The 15,462-nt window shown below is 42.8% G+C and overlaps 1 protein-coding gene and 1 long non-coding RNA gene across 4 annotated transcripts in view; one reads left to right on the top strand and one right to left on the bottom strand.

Annotated features, from left to right (window-relative positions):
- The window catches only part of LOC131835672 (uncharacterized), a 286,091-nt gene that overhangs the window by 948 nt on the left and 269,681 nt on the right, over positions 1–15,462 (bottom strand). For both annotated transcript variants that reach the window (XR_009355322.1, XR_009355321.1), the window contains exon 2: positions 724–817. This is a non-coding gene — a long non-coding RNA (uncharacterized LOC131835672). The remainder of the gene's footprint in view (positions 1–723; positions 818–15,462) is intronic.
- LOC131835667 (uncharacterized) overlaps positions 1–15,462 on the top strand; it is a 73,913-nt gene that overhangs the window by 27,223 nt on the left and 31,228 nt on the right. Inside the window, exons 3-9 of one of the 2 annotated variants that reach the window (XM_059180108.1) lie at positions 6,793–6,879; positions 7,893–7,972; positions 9,247–9,592; positions 9,790–9,858; positions 9,960–10,123; positions 12,081–12,183; positions 12,299–12,638. In XM_059180108.1, the coding sequence (XP_059036091.1) occupies positions 9,377–9,592; positions 9,790–9,858; positions 9,960–10,123; positions 12,081–12,183; positions 12,299–12,388 (642 nt within the window). In that variant the 5' untranslated portion in view covers positions 6,793–6,879; positions 7,893–7,972; positions 9,247–9,376 and the 3' untranslated portion in view covers positions 12,389–12,638. Of the gene's footprint in view, positions 1–6,792; positions 6,880–7,892; positions 7,973–9,246; positions 10,124–12,080; positions 12,184–12,298; positions 12,688–15,462 lie in introns of those variants that run through there. The other variant, XR_009355310.1, reaches the window with a different exon arrangement.

The raw sequence follows: 15,462 nt of genomic DNA, 5'->3' as shown, positions 1-15,462 counted from the left end.
ATATAAGATGAACTCCTTAGATGTTTTGGTGTCTTCTCTGAGATAATAGAAAAATAATAAAATGTGTATTTAAGCTGCCTGGTGTCTTCCCACTTCACTTCCTTTAACGTGGGGCGGACCCTATGGCCTCTCAGGCCTGGCTCATTTTGTGTGGGTGAACTCTGGTTTAACAGACATTCTTTTTACAGAACGAGGGAGTTCCCCGGCTCAGCCACAGTTCGCCTCAGTTCTAGGGGTCCCCCCCGCCCGGCGCGGCAGATCCTGGCATCCCCGCCTGCACGGAATCGATTTAGGACACCAGGCGTTTCCTCAAAAATTAAATTCCCCATGAAAACTTAACAGGACCAACAAGGACATCAGAAAAGCGTTTTGGGAAGAGTGCAGAGGTTGAGCGAGAGAGGGAAGGCAGAATCCTTGGTATCAGGGAGAAGGCGAAGAGGGTCAGATGGAAAGAGAAGTGAAAGGAAAAGCAGGGCAGGAGGAGAGAGACGAAGGAGAAGGAACCTAAATTAGAGCAAGAGGCTATGTTTATTAATAACCTTGCTGACCCACAGGCCCCTGACACAAAGTACATTAAGTCTTGTTGGGACACTCTGCTCTGTCACTCCTAGGAGGGGCAAATAAAACAGTGTGGGAAGCTGCGAACTTTCTGAGAACAGATAAAACACGGAGCTACCACCACAGAAAAAAAAAAGCCAGCATAGGGGAAAGGCACAGACTCACCCGCCGGAGCCGTCCTGCAGCCTGGGGTTCCCCTTTATTTTCTGGCAGCATCTTCTCTGGGCAGTCTACTTTGGGCTTCCATGCTTCCAGCAAACTAGAAGTGAAAACAAGCAAGACAATTTTTTTCTCAATTGCAAAAATAATACATGGCCATTGAAGAATGTTTAGAAATTGTGGGAACATATGAAGAAGTGAATAAAAATAGACTATAGTCTTTTTCCTCCACTTTTTTTTTTTTTTTTAAGAGAAAGAGAGGCATACCTGTGCTCAAGAATGGGGGCGGGGCAGAGGGAGAGGAAGAGAAACTCCCAAGGAGACCCCATGCTGAGCTTGGAGCTAGAGGTGGGGCTCCATCCCACAACCCTGAGATCACAACATGAGCTGAAATTAAGAGTCCTAGGCTTCACCCACTGAGCCACCCAGGTGCCCCTTCTCTATGTTTTTACGCGATGTGTATTTGTATGCTTGAAAAGTGAGACTGAGGGTCTGTTATTATCCCCTGGTTTGTGATTTGGTTTTCCCATCTAATAAGTCATAATCAGTATTTACTCCTGTGTTGAAACTATTGTAAAGTATGATTTTCACGCTTGCATCCTGTTTCCTTATTTGTAGGTATCATAATTTGGTTGACCTCTAGTTAGATATTCATGTCATTTTTCTAAACTGTTGGTCTTTATAAAATTTTTGTGTACATCTCCATTTCTTCTGGAAAGTACCATAAGCAAAATTCCTGGGTCAAAAAGTTTTTTTTTTGTTTGTTTGTTTTGTTTTTTTGTTTTTCTTTAAGATTTGCAGAGCTGCCCTCCAAAGTGTTTATATCAATTTATCTTCCCACTTGCAGTGAATGAGAGTGCAGAATTCACATAACCATCATTAAGTCTCCCCAAACTAAGATAAGAAACTCAGAATCCTATTACGATACGCATTTCTTTGATTATTTGTGATGTTAACTTTTTTCATGTTTCTTGGTTATTTGGCTTGTTTTGTGAGCTTGTAACTTGCCTGTTATTTATACTTTTATTTATTTAGAAATTTACAATTTAACTTTCTGTTAAATTGTAAAACTTCTTTACATGTTAAGTGTATTAACTGTCTCACTGCAAGCATTTTATCCATTTTCTCAATTGATTTTTTAATTGTTAATGGATCTTTTTAAAGAGATTTTATTTATATATTTGACAGACAGAGATCACAAGTATGCAGAGAGGCAGAGAGAGAGAGAGGAAGCAGGCTCCCTGCTGAGCAGAGAGCCTGATGCGGGACTCGATCCCAGGACCCTGAGATCATGACCTGAGCCGAAGGCAGAGGCTTTAACCCACTGAGGCACCCAGGTGCCCCTGTTAATGGATTTTTTAAAAAAAGATTTTATTTATTTATTAGGGGGAGAGAGAGAGAGAGAGAGAACCTCAAGCAGACATGAGGTTCAGTCTCACGACTGTGAGATCATGACCTGAGCTGAAATCAGGAGTCAGATGCTTAACCAACTGAGCCACTCAGCTGCCCCAATTGTTAATGGATTTTTAATGAATGTGTTTATAAATCCAAGGACACAAATATTTTCCTTTATTCTTTCTTCCTCTGCTTTTATGTTCAGAAAGGCCTTGCCTAGCCCAGGGTCAGAAAAATAACAATCTACAGTTTCGACTGCTTTTGTGGCTCTTCTTCTTCTGCTTCTTTTTTTTTTTTTTTTTTTAAGTGTTTAAATCTCTTATTTGTTTGGAATTTGTTTTCATCTGTGTAGTGAGAATATATATACCGAAGCCTCTTTTCCTTACTGATCTCAATCTTGTATGTTATTGGGCCTGTTTCTGTGTTTTTCAATTTTATTTCATTATCTTCATGTCTCCACTGCTTCTTATGCCAAAACCCTCCCTTTTTTATTATTATAATTTAAGACTATGCTTTCATAACCAGCAATGCAAGTTTGTCGTCCTTGGATTAGTTTTCTGGGTTATGCGTCCCTCTTTTATATTCCACAAGAACTCATCCAGTTCAAAATGTAAGTGAAAGCAATTGATACATTAATGTGTGGGGACTTGAAGTCCTTACTACTGAGTTTTCTCAGCTGCAAGTAAAACATGCCTCTCATTTATCTATTCCTGCAAATTTCTGCCAAGTTGTAGTTTTCTTCAGGTAATATCTCAATATAGTCTCAAGTTTATTGATTGTTGTTGTGAATCCTGTTTCTCTATTAAATTTTATAACTGCAGAGGAAAGTTGCCTACTTATGTATTTTTATTTGGCATTTGCCACTTTCCTGCTTTTTTGTTCAGAGATCTTGCCAATTGATTCTTCTGAACCATAGAGGGAAATATTATCATCTGCCAATAATGATAATTTTGTCCTCTTTCTCAGAATGATATAATTTCTTCCCTTTTCCCCTGTCTTATTGCAAAAGGTTAGAACTTTCAAATTATTTATAAAATATTCTTTATTGGACAGGCCTCCAACATTTTACTACTAAATATGATGACCTGAATACATTGTATTTTTGAAGAGCTCTGACTTCTGGAAAGTGTTTTTGGCTTCTAATGGCACTTTCCTCCCTGAAGCTTGTGTTCACTGGTCCCCTTGGGTGTCTCCTGGCTCTCTCTGCCCAGAACTGAACAAGTCTTACCCTTTTCTTTTAAAGATTTCTTTTTTTTAAAGATTTTATTTATTTGTCAGAGAGAGAGAGCGAGCGAGCCCAAGCAGACAGAGTGGCAGGCAGAGGCAGAGGGAGAAGCAGGCTCCCCGCCGAGCAAGGAGCCCGATGTGGGACTCAATCCCAGGATGCTGGATCATGACCTGAGCTGAAGGCAGCTGCTTAACCAACTGAGCCACCCAGGCGTCCCTCTTTTAAAGATTTTATTTACTTATTTATTATTTTAGAGAGAGAGCATGAGAAAGAGCATGAGCAGGGGAAGGGCAGAGGGAGAGAATCTCGAGCCAGCTCTGTGCAGAGTGCAGAGCCTGATGTGGGGCTTGATCTCAAGACACTGAGATCGTGATCTGGGCTAAAGTCAAGAGTCGGATGCTGGGGATCCTGGGTGGCTCAGTCGGTGAAGTGTCTCCCTTCAGCTTGGGTCATCATCCCATAGCCCTCACATAGGGCTCCCTGCTTGGTGGGGAGTCTACTTCTTCCTCTCCCTCTGACCTGCCCCTCTGCTCAGGTGCACATGCTCTGTCAAATGAAGAAATAAAAAAAATCTTAAAAAAAAAAAAAAAAAGAGTTGGATGTTTAACCGACCGAGTCACCCAGGTACCCCAAGTCTTACCCTTTCATACATAAGAGTGTTCTATCTCTTTACAGATAACCCCACCTCTTACCTACTGATGCTTCTTTTCTTAATGCCCACATTTCACTGTGGGAGATCAGTTCTCAGGCCAACACACTCATTACAAATTGGAACCACTACTGTTTTAGTTAGTATATCATATGAAACAACCAGGCTATTTTTGGCCAGCTTAAAAGTTAGTGTCTTGTGGAAGAATTTCTTTTTTTAATGTTTGTATTTTAAGAAGATGCTGAACTATTTTCTCACATTGGAATGATTTCATTAGAATTTGCTGACTTTTTGCCAGTGAAAAGCAAAAATCACCTGGGATTTTTGCAGATGCCATGCAAAGACGGTTGGTTCCATGGGTTAGATGGGTTAGAACAATATGTAAAAACAGACTGAGAAAGAGAGTGACAGTAGCAGTTAGCAATGGCGGGGGTCACCTATGGGGAGGGAGAAGGGTGTGTGCCTTGGGAGAGGGGTCAGGCCTAATAACTGTGGGAAGTTGAATGGTCTCTCTATCACTCTGAGACTTCACTTCTACAACTCTAAGTTTGGGGCCATCACCTGTTTTGCAAAGTATAATGTAAGCATGACAGATGATGAGTGTAAAGCATCTGGTAGGACACTTGGCACCTATCTGGCACTTCCTGAGAGAAACTGTAAGCTTCTGGCTCCATTTGAAAGCAGGGGGACAGACCATGTCAGAGATAATAAAATGGAAAGAAAAGACTTTTGTTTGGTACACAGAGTTCATCCCAAGCATGTCCAAGAATTTCAGGATTTAGGGGCACCTGGGTGACTCAGTCGGTGAAGCCTCTGCCTTCAGCTCAGGTTATGATCCCAGGGTCCTGGGATGGAGTCCTGCATTGGGTTCCCTGCTCAGCAGGGAGACTGCTTCTCTCTTTCTCTCTGTCCCTCACTGATGCTCTCTCAAATGCTTTCTCCCTCTCTCTCTCAAATAAATAAATAAAAATCTTTAAAAAAAAATTCAGGACTTAGCCAACAGGCAGTGCTGTATGTGGGGGTGGTTCTGAAGACCCTTAGCCTCTGCCTAAGATGGTGGAACCCTCACTATTCCTCTTCTCTGTCTGGTTTGGCCCTTTCTGTGAATGCCAAGCATCACGGGAGCCCACTTTCCATCCCGCCCTGATGAGCACGAGCTCTGCTTATTTAGATGTCAGCCACCTCTGAGCAGGACCAGAAGAGCTCCTCATTTTGATAATATGTAAAATAGTCATTGGCCATGCACCAGGCGTTAAAAATTTCCTTGTTATCCCACCTTTCCAATTTTCCAATTTGTTAGCCTGGAAAACGCCCTTATTGGTGCCACACTTAGGTCTTAACAAGGCAGGATAAGCTTTTTCTTCTATCTTTCCCAAAGTGAAGGGAGCTATCTGGATTAATTTTTTTCCTTTCTTTTTGCTTGGTGGGAGGTTTCTGTATTATTATTGTTTAAAGTCAATTATCCTTTACTTCGTGTTCTTTTCTGTTGTTTATTTTATCTGTCCTTCTCTCCCAGAGGGACAGAATTAAGGCCCCCATTTGGTTTTTATTAGTGTAATCAGTTAATAGCTCTTCGATAATGCCTTACTTATTGTGTTAATTTTCTGCAGTTATGTCCAGAGGCAGCTTCCTGGAAGACCACATTAAAAAAAAAAAAAAGATCTAACATTTCTTCTTTAATGGGTCCACTTAGCATTTATAGTTTCAGCTAAGATTATGGAAAATTGTTGATTTATAAGATTATTGAAAATATATATAAATGGCAGCTACTATTTTAAATATATCTGTGGCAACCCTAAAAATTCCATTAGTAAGGTGAAGGTGCAAACCCAACCCTGGTGTTTCTGTTGACATGGCTTATCACACCAGTTCTTTGGATTTATCTGGAATATATTAGAGGTGTGGGTGGATGCTGTTCCCATGCATATGGTGCCGGTCACTGTAGTTCTAGTGTGTCTGTAGCTAAACTCTGCTTTCCAGGGACCTTCATCCAATTGCTCGTGACATTTTTTTTTTTTTTTTAATAAGTTCTACATCCAGCACGAAGCCCAGTGTGGGGCTTGAACTCACAATCATGAGATCAAGACCTGAGCTGAGATCAAGAGTTGGAGGTTAACCAACTTAGCCACCCAGATGCCCCACTGGTCGGGATTTTAATGCGAACGTACCCTGTGTGGACTTTAGTACTCTGAGAGTAGTCCTCAAATTAAAGTGGCACGTTGGAGGAGCGCCTAGGGACAAACTAACTTACTGGAAGGGTCACAGAAAAGAGGCTGATGATCAATGCAATTGATCGAGCCCCCATGGTAGGTTGCATTCTGGATCAGATGAATGTACTGAAGCCAAGAGAACATGACTCAATGGTTGGCATCATGGGTTCTAGATCCGCCTGGGACACGAATTTGCTCTAGACCTTCCTGGGACATGAACTGGCTCTAGACCTATCTGGGACATGAACTAGCTCTCAAGGCTTTCAGGGCCTCAGTTCCCTCCTGTCAAGGTGTCATTGGAATTTTCCCTTCTAGTCGCTGCTGGGGATTTTAATGGGAATCTATCCTACATGAATGTCTTCCTCACCAGCGAGAAGTTGGGAGGAAGGCTCTAAATGTCCTCCCTGCTTTCATGGTCTCTGCAGTGTTCAGTCCGTGGTTGCTGTATGCACACAGTCAGTGAGGAAGATTCATTAGCAGGTGACTGAATCAAGATTAGAATGCTTTCCAGTCATTGTTGAATTTCAGGAGATGAAGGGCATCTAACACAAAATGGGGGACCATCAATGCTTTTGTAATAAATTTGTTTGAAGGGTGATGCCTCAGTGAAATTCTACTTTGGAGAACTGCTCTTGGTCCTGCACCATGGCTGTGAGCGGATACGGGAAGAGCACTAGAGGGTAAGTTGCAGAGCCCTACTGTGGGATCCTGGGCGAGTCACTTTTTCTCCTTGGGTCTTTCCCCCTTCGTTGATCAAATAAAGGGAGTGGAGAAGAATCACCAAGGTCGCTTCTAACCAAGGAAGTCCGTAACTTTGGGAGAACTGGATGCCATGTAAAGCAATTGAGAAGGTTCCGATGTTCTCCTAACACTCAGGGTCCAGAAAAGTTGGAGCATGTTAGCTTCAATTTAATGCTTGCTGGGAAGCAGAATGGGGGCTTGCTATGGAGAGGGGCTGGGAAGGAGAGGACAGAAAGGAGGTCTGTGTGTTAAGGGTTGGCTGGAAATTTCACGCAAAGAAGGAAATGGGGTTTCCTGTAATTGCCTGTTTCTGAGCTACAGAATAAAACGGTGCGATGCCTAGTTCTTAGCACAGTATACCACCTGTTTTGTCTGCCCCTGTACCCTGCCCGTGCTGGTGATGTTTGAGAACTTTCCTTTCAGGCAGTGCCATCAAAGAAGGCAGTGGAAGGCCACACGGCAAAGTCAAAGTCACGACAGAGCATATTTGAAAGGAAGAGGGAAAAAGCCCATATACATTTCAATGGAAGTATTTTTAAGGCCTTTCAAGGAGTCGTCTGAGAAATAATTACAAAGTTTAAAAAAGGAAGAATCTTGACTTTGATCTGATTTTCTTCTGTAAAGCAATTAGGCCCATCATTTTTCAAGGGCTAAGCTGAAAATTCTAATGGCTGGACCCAAACACTTTCATTTGTGTCTTGGGACTTCTAAATTCCGAAAGAAAAAAAAAGTTTAAAAATGTATTAAGGTGATTTTTTGCAGAGGGATTCATGCATAAAGCATTTGCTGGTCATCTCCTTTAAAGACTACAGCACCATAGCGTAGCTGAGATTAAGAGCTTGATGTAAATCATGTAAGAGTCCAATTAATAGCACCAAATGAAGAGATCTGTAAAGTTGATTTGATGAAAGAAGAAAAACTGTCAAGGTGTCATTGGAATTTTCCCTTCTAGTCGCTGCTGGGGATTTTAATGGGAATCTATCCTACACGAATGTCTTCCTCACCAGCCTGGTCCATGGGATGGGCCCTCAGGTAAGGAGAGGATATTTGGTACGTGTTTTATTGAAGTTAGTTGTGAATGAGTTAAAGATCTAACACTGAGCTTAATTGTTTCCTTCAGCCCGAGACCAGAAACTCTCAGGTACGATGCTCGGAGGGAGTCTGTAGTATGAATATTCCTACAACTTCCATATGCCCCAGTGGGAGTAGAGGAGGATCGGAGCTCTAAATAACCCTAATAATATCGGGTAGGATCCCCTCAGGGAATTGTTTGAGTCTGTCAGAGCAGATTAAAATACAAGGCACTCACGTCGTCAAAAAGGGTACGTCGGTCTACCTGGCTATACGTTCCTTTCTGATACTGAATTTGTCCAGGGGCTTTTTGATATTACACCCCACCTACCTGTACTCCCTCCCTTAGGGAAGAAGTGGGGAGCGAATCAGAATAATGCACACTGGTGAAAGTCCTATTATTGAAATCATTATTGCTTAAGACACCATTGCTTTAATCAGCCCTATCATAAATCAGTGCTTTTCACAAGCGAGGGTTTAAAATAAAGTGCTGTTTAAACAGATCGGGTCTCTTAAAAGGCATGATGCAATTGGGAAGCTCCGGAAAATGGATAAAAAAGTGGTTTCTGAACAGATACACTTGTTCCGGCGCTTTATCTTCCACTTAATTTAAAAAAAAAATTACCTAGTCCTTTCTTAGAAATTACATATTGGAGGCCTGTAATGGCCAAGCCTTTAACCCATTAAAAAAATTTACTCCCAGGAACAGTTAATATTTGACGTTTAATTGCTTTTTCTTGTTGAAGAGGAAAGTCTGTTTCTTTCCTTCCTTTCTTGATTGACTTTTCAAAAATCACCTCGTGAGCTATAAAGATGGAGAGGAGTAATTGATTTTCAAAAACTCAAGTGCGTGCACACACATTCGTATGTGTGTGTGTGTGTGTGCGTGCGCGCGTGTGTACCTTACAACTTCTGAGTACCAGACACTGGGGCTTCCCCCACCCCCAATCACGGAGCAAGGCAAGTGTTGCTATTTCCAGTTAATGGAGAGGCAGCCAAGGCCCAGAGAGGTTGATTGCTCACATAAGGTCCCACAGGGTAAGTGATGCGAGGCTGAGTCTTTAGATCTCCAGCCCTATTGCCTGCCTGTAGGGGTGCTTTGTACCCAGGTGTGCAGACATCCATGGACCAAAGGCCATGCCGGTGCTCCCCATCATTGGAGGAAGTAATCCTCCCAGCCTGTTTAACCAGCACTGGGTTCTGGAATTTAGCAAATGACACCATGCAATCCACAGATGCTGAATGAGTCCAGCTCTGATTTGTGCCTGTTCTTTGACTCCTGCATTGTGACCGAGCTTGGAGAAGCAGCTGGACCAGCCTTATTCATGAGAGCAACTTGGGAGAGATTTCTCCTTGGACAGTTTTATGCGGATGAGTCGGGGGTTAGAGGTTCTCTTCTTAGAAAAATGCTCACACAGACTTCAGATGAATTTCCGGGACTCCTCAGGACTTGTTTCAACAGTCTTAAAGAGGGGTCATCAGGACGCTCGTGTGGAAGGGGCAAGGAAAAGCCTCTTTTGGGTTACCCTGAGTCAGAAAATTTCCATTTCAACATTGTCAATCGCTCACCTTTTATGTGAGGTAAATTCACTATCACAGACCGAAGTGTTGCCTTTCATTTGTCTTTCTCATTCTTTCTTTCTTTCTTTCTTTCCTTCCTTCCTTCTTTCCTCTTCCTCCCTCTCTTCCTTCTTTTTTCCTTCCTTCCCCTTTCTTTCTTTCTTTCTTTCTTTGCCTTCTTCTTTTTTCTTTTTCTTTCTTTCTTCCCACAAACCCAGGTATTTAGGTCTCTGGCAAAACCGCACAAACCAAGAGTTCCTCCTCCAATGATGCCTTTCAGAGCTCAGGTGATACGCCTCATTGGGTTACACCTTCCATGTTTTGTGGTCAGATGTGGGCTGTGTCATTCTACTTCACTCCACCTTGCAAGAAAATATTTATGTATTAGCCTCCCCAGGTCGCATTTCCTTTGGGATTGCTCCTGACTACGCCATCTCCATGCCAGCGGCGGGCAGTCGCGAGGCCGACCTTCACGGGACCGCTGGGCGCGTCTGCAGCAAAGAGGAATCTGCTCCTTCCCCCTCGGACTTCACTGAGCCGGAAAACTACGAGGTATGTGGCTGGAGGAGGGGACACTTCTGAGAGGCGGAGTGCAGTCCTTCCAGAAAGGGCTTGGAGGGAAACAGGTAGGTGTGGAGGGCATGAAAATTTGCACCATTCACAGCAGGTTGGTTTTTTTTTTTTTTTTTTTTTTTTTGGCTAGATCTGGAAAGACAATAGCTTATTGTATAAGGTCTTTCTGTGATTTTTTAATGTTTTTCCTTTTTATTCCTGATCCGTGGCAATTCCCATTGTTCACCGGGTGGTGGTAAAAATGAGTCTCACATAACTTGTGTGGTAGGTTATGCTTTCTAAACCCTCTCTGGAAACTCGTTTGGCAGTGTGTGTCAAGACCTTACAAATTTTTATAACCCTTGATCAAATAATTTCATTCCTGGGAATCAATCCATTTTCAGTACCAAAAAGAATGCCCAAAGATGTTCTTTAAAATTAATTAATGTATTTATTTTTAAAGTTTCATTTGTTTAGGCAATCTCTCCACCCAACATGGGGCCTGAACTTGTGACCCTGAGATCAAACATCACATGCTATAGTGAGTGCTGTGGATAGTGTAAGACTGAAGAATCACAGACCTGAACCCCTGAAACAAATGATACATTATATGTTAATAAAAAAAAAAAAAAAAGAAAGAAAAGAGTCACATGCTTCCCCACTGAGCCAGCCAGGTGCCCCTCAGAGATGTTCTTTGAGCTCTTGGTACAGTACTTAGAACCTTAATATAAACCTAACAATATGGGAAAGGGAACTATAAAATATTTTCGCGATGTTGGTATGCAAATGATGTCATAACATCGGAAGAGGAAATGTACTCCCCAGGATTACAGATATATGGGCAAACCATGTGCAGTCATAATAATAGATAACACTCATTGTCTACTGAAAATGTGACAGGCAATGTGTCAGATCCTTTGTAGTCACTGCCCCCTCTGGTGTGCTTGCTAGATGAAGCTAGATTTTATTTTTTCTCCATTTTACTGATGAGGAAGGGGGAAGGTTCATTGGATTATTTGAGATCAGACAGCTAGTATGAGATTTGAACCCCATCCTGGTGGACTACAGAGCTCACACTCTTAACTTAGCATTCCTCATGATATGTGGATAATTTTAAGTAAAAAAAAATATATATATATTAGCCACCACCCCTCGCCCCCCAAAAAGTAACTCCAAATCTCCAAACCAAAAACAGCCAGCCCCAGCAAACACATATCTGACAAGCTCTGGTCTTTTGGTAATCACATGGAAGAGTAAAGAAAAAAACTTAGACCAGAGAACTTGAAAAACTTGAAAAAGCTTATTTGCAACCAGCCCGTGAAGTGCCAGGTCGGTATCTGAAGCAACAATTAAGTGTTTAAGGTCTTTTCTCTTAGGTAGTCGAAGTCTGATCTTATACTAAGACAATCTGCTGAAGATTCTTTTGCCAACTTAAGGAAGGAAACCTTATAATGGAGCAAATCTTGCATTTACATGGAAAGGACTTTGCCCAGAGTGACTTGAGCATTCCCTTGATGGCTATGGCCTAGACCGGCGGTTCTTCCCATATTTTGTGTGAGAACATATTTGAAAATATTAATGCCAGGACGCCTGGGTGGCTCAGTTGGTTAAGCAGCTGCCTTCAGCCCAGGTCATAATCCCAGCGTCCTGGGATCGAGTCCCACATCGGACTCTTTGCTTGGCAGGGAGCCTGCTTCTCCCTCTGCCTCTACCTGCCACTCTGTCTGCCTGTGCTCACTCTCGCTCCTCTCTCTCTGACAAATAAATAAATAAATAAAAACTTAAAAAAAAAAAAAAAGAAAATATTAATGCCATCTATGGTGTTGCTCTCATCAAAACATATCCATTTATATGTGTGCCACATTTTGTTCTGTGTCTATTTACTTTTGAAGTCTTTTACGCTCATAGCTGGTTTGAGGATTTAAATGAAAATTTCTCTCTGTGTTTTGGCTTGCAGAATGTTCTTTGTCTCACGATGTGGGGAATGTTCTTTCGTTAGCAGTTCAGACAGTGATACAATTTCTTCAGAGCCTTGTCTACACCTGTGTAAGGGCAATAAAGTGAGTATAATAAATAACGTAGTTTCACTGTTTTCTTTAATGTGACAGCATGTTACTGTGAACACTTGCGTTTGGATGCGTGGTGAACAATGGCCTTTTGGTTTTTTCATGTTAGGATGAAAAAGAAAAAGTGCATACCACACATCACCAAGAATCAACGGTTGTGCCTGGCAGTATAACCGAGAAAGACTTTGGACGGTATTAGGAGCAATTTTCCCTTCCACACCTGCAGAAATGCACTGACATTAAACACACATGTACCAAGGGCACGTGTGCAAGGCTCAGTCTTAGACGGATGTGACCAGTGGTTGGACGAGACCTTTGGATGAGATTCTCTCAGGACTCCAATGTGCTGAGGTTGGGAAATGCTCAGGCATCCTCCAGGCACGGTTGGCTGTGTTGCTAATGGGATTACCGCTGGCCTGATCTCATTCCATTAAATATTTTCATCATCAGGAGGGAGAAAATTATTGTTCACCGTTCCCAAAATGGTAACATTTTCAGGTACGAGTCCTAAAAGATGTTATGGGTCTTTGCTACCTGTTGTTTGGGATTGCGCAAGAGGGTCCAGAATACCTGGGTAAGAGGTCATTGGTCTGTCTTCTCCAGGAACTTCCCCAGGGCTGTGGTCTCTGTCTCTGTTAAGGCAAACATACGAGCCAATGTGCATCTGGCCAATTATGCAAGCCTCCATCACGAGGGGAAATTCCTTCCTCACCCCAGCTGGTGAACAGTTATGCCCTGGAGCCCAGGACGGACATGCCTTGTAACTTTTTAACCTAGTTAGTGTAACTGCCAATATTTTTCCTATTCATATAAATGTCTAATCCTTTCTCGAATCTTGCTAGACTATTTGCCCCAATAATATCCTGCAGCTGTGAATTCCACAGGTAGATTATACGCTGTTTTAAAAAGTATTTCCTTTTATTCATTTTAAATTTGTTACCTTTTAACGTCACAAAATGGCCCTTGTTCTTGCGTTAAGGGGCATAGGGTACAGGCATTACGAATTTAGCTTTAATCTTTCCAAGCACTCGCCATTGGTAAAACTCTGCCTTCTTCATATTGTGTTCCAGCTGGCCTATGTCATCTTGATTCAATGAGATAATTGGTGTAAATGGCCTCACACTACTTTGGACACATAGTAGGCAATGGAAGAAAGGCCTCTTTGACATTCAGTTTCATTTAGTGGACAAATGTTTATTGAGCACCTACTGCGCATGGGAGTTTTTGTTAAGTCTTGGAGAGACAGCTTCGAGTGAGGCAGGGGGGTCCTTGTTCTGAAGGACCTCATTTTCTAGAGAAGACAAGCTGCAATAAAGTAAACAAAGATGAATGACATGACTTTGGGGTGGTGGTAAGTACTACGGGAAAATTAGACAAGAGTGATTGGCAGAGGATGGCAGGGGTCATTTCCAATTACATGGTCAGGGGCAGTTGAAAGGGGGCAGTTGAGTTGGCCATCAAGGAATTATCTACAGGACATCTCCATGAAGGTGAACCCACATTCCTAGACGCTGTCCCCAGTGAGGCAAGACTCACATCCTTCTCCAGTGAGTGAATGAATGAATCAAGGTTGAGGAGGGAAATCGTAGCTTTAGAAATCACTCTGAAAGTTACTCATAGACCCAGGAGTAATGTTTCTTGGATCCCTATACCCTGTAACTTCAAAGACTGTTGGAGTAGAGAAAACATGGGAGTGAGTTAGTTAGACTCGGTGTCAAGCCCTTCCCACATCCCCATGTACTCCTCTAGGGTGACCTTAGGGAAGTCACCTGGTATCTCCTCCGAAGGGCTCTCATTCGTATAAATGGGAGTAAAATTTCCGTGGGGTGCCTGGGTGGCTCAGTCGGTGAAGCCTTTCACTCAGGTCATGATCCCAGCTTCCTGGGATCGAGCCCTGCATAGGGCTCCCTGCTCTTTGGGGAGCCTGCTTCTCCCTCTTCCTCTGACACTCCCTGCCCCTGCTTGTGCTCTCTTTTTTCAAACAAAGAAATCAAATCTTAAAAAAAAATTTCCTTGCTTCATGAGGGGTGGAACATTGGAGATAAAATGATGTAGCAGCTAGTTCTTTATAAAGTACCAAATGATATCGAAATGTGATCATTTGGGAGGAAACCCATTGTTCTCAGACCTGCACACCCTTTCTTTCCTCTTGCCTTACTCCTTGGTTTCCCTGTTCCCCACTTTTATCCCTGCCTCTGCCTATAAAGCTCATCAGTGGCACCCGTGGCACTTCACTTCCTGTCCCTGGAGTGGCTTAAACGAAGGTGGTGGCAGAAGGGGGAGGGGTTACCCCTCTGAAATATTGCCTACTTCTTAAGGGCTGTAAAAATGAAATCAGGTGGGGAGTGCCTGGGCAGCTCAGTCAGTTAAGCAAGAATCTGACTCCTGATCTCAGCTTGGGTCTTGATCTCAGGGTTTTGAGTTCAAGCCTCGCATCAGGCTCCCCGCTCGGCGTGGCACCGACTTTAAGAAAAAAAAAATTATTTAAAGTAAGAATTTAAAAACATAATAATGGAGTCAGGCAGAGCTGTTGCTAGTTGAAACAGGGGACCAGAGGTGTATTTCCAATAGCGATCGCTTGTTTTTATTTTGTTTACTGCTTGGTCCTCCGGGGTCAGGTTAACCAAACTTCTATACACAAAGACGGCTTTCCCTGAATTTCTGAGGGGGTCCTTCCCTCAGAAAATGGAGGCTTTGGTTGAAATGATCTGATTACCTCCTTGGAGCTTCCCCCTGTCTTCTGGCATGATAGACCTATAGCATTTCCCATGCTTCTCCTGTTATTCTTTCTAATTGCCCCTTAATTTACCTTTTTTTTTTTTTTTTTTTTTTCCGTTTAGGCAGTTTGAAGTAGAAGCATGTGCAGCCCTGCATAATAATGTATTAGAAAGGCATCTCAAGGAATAAATTATTAGCATTGTTTGCATGCATGGTTCAAATTTACTGGCAAATTGTTCAGGCCTTGGCTTTACGAGGTAGCTGCCAGCAAGGATCCTTCTGGGTAAAACCCTGAAACAGGAGAAGTTTCCTTTTGGTTTCCCTCACTCACAAGTCCTCTGCCTTCTTCCTCCCCTTTCAACACCTCCCACCGTTCCCGCCCCTACAGAACTCTGTGGACCTGGCAGGGCTTTTTACACCTTCACGCGAAGACATTTCGTGGGTTCCCCGCGGCCCACCCCCCAGCCACCCCGCACAGGACCGGCCCCCAATGAAAGTGAGGTGTGCGAAGGAATAAATCTTCAATGGTATAATTTTAGACCCTGTGGCAACTGG

The sequence above is a fragment of the Mustela lutreola genome, chromosome 7 (assembly GCF_030435805.1).
Source record: "Mustela lutreola isolate mMusLut2 chromosome 7, mMusLut2.pri, whole genome shotgun sequence".
Classification (NCBI taxonomy): domain Eukaryota; kingdom Metazoa; phylum Chordata; class Mammalia; order Carnivora; family Mustelidae; genus Mustela; species Mustela lutreola.
Note: the sequence above shows the minus strand (reverse complement) of the source record. Positions and strands in the feature narration are given on the sequence as shown.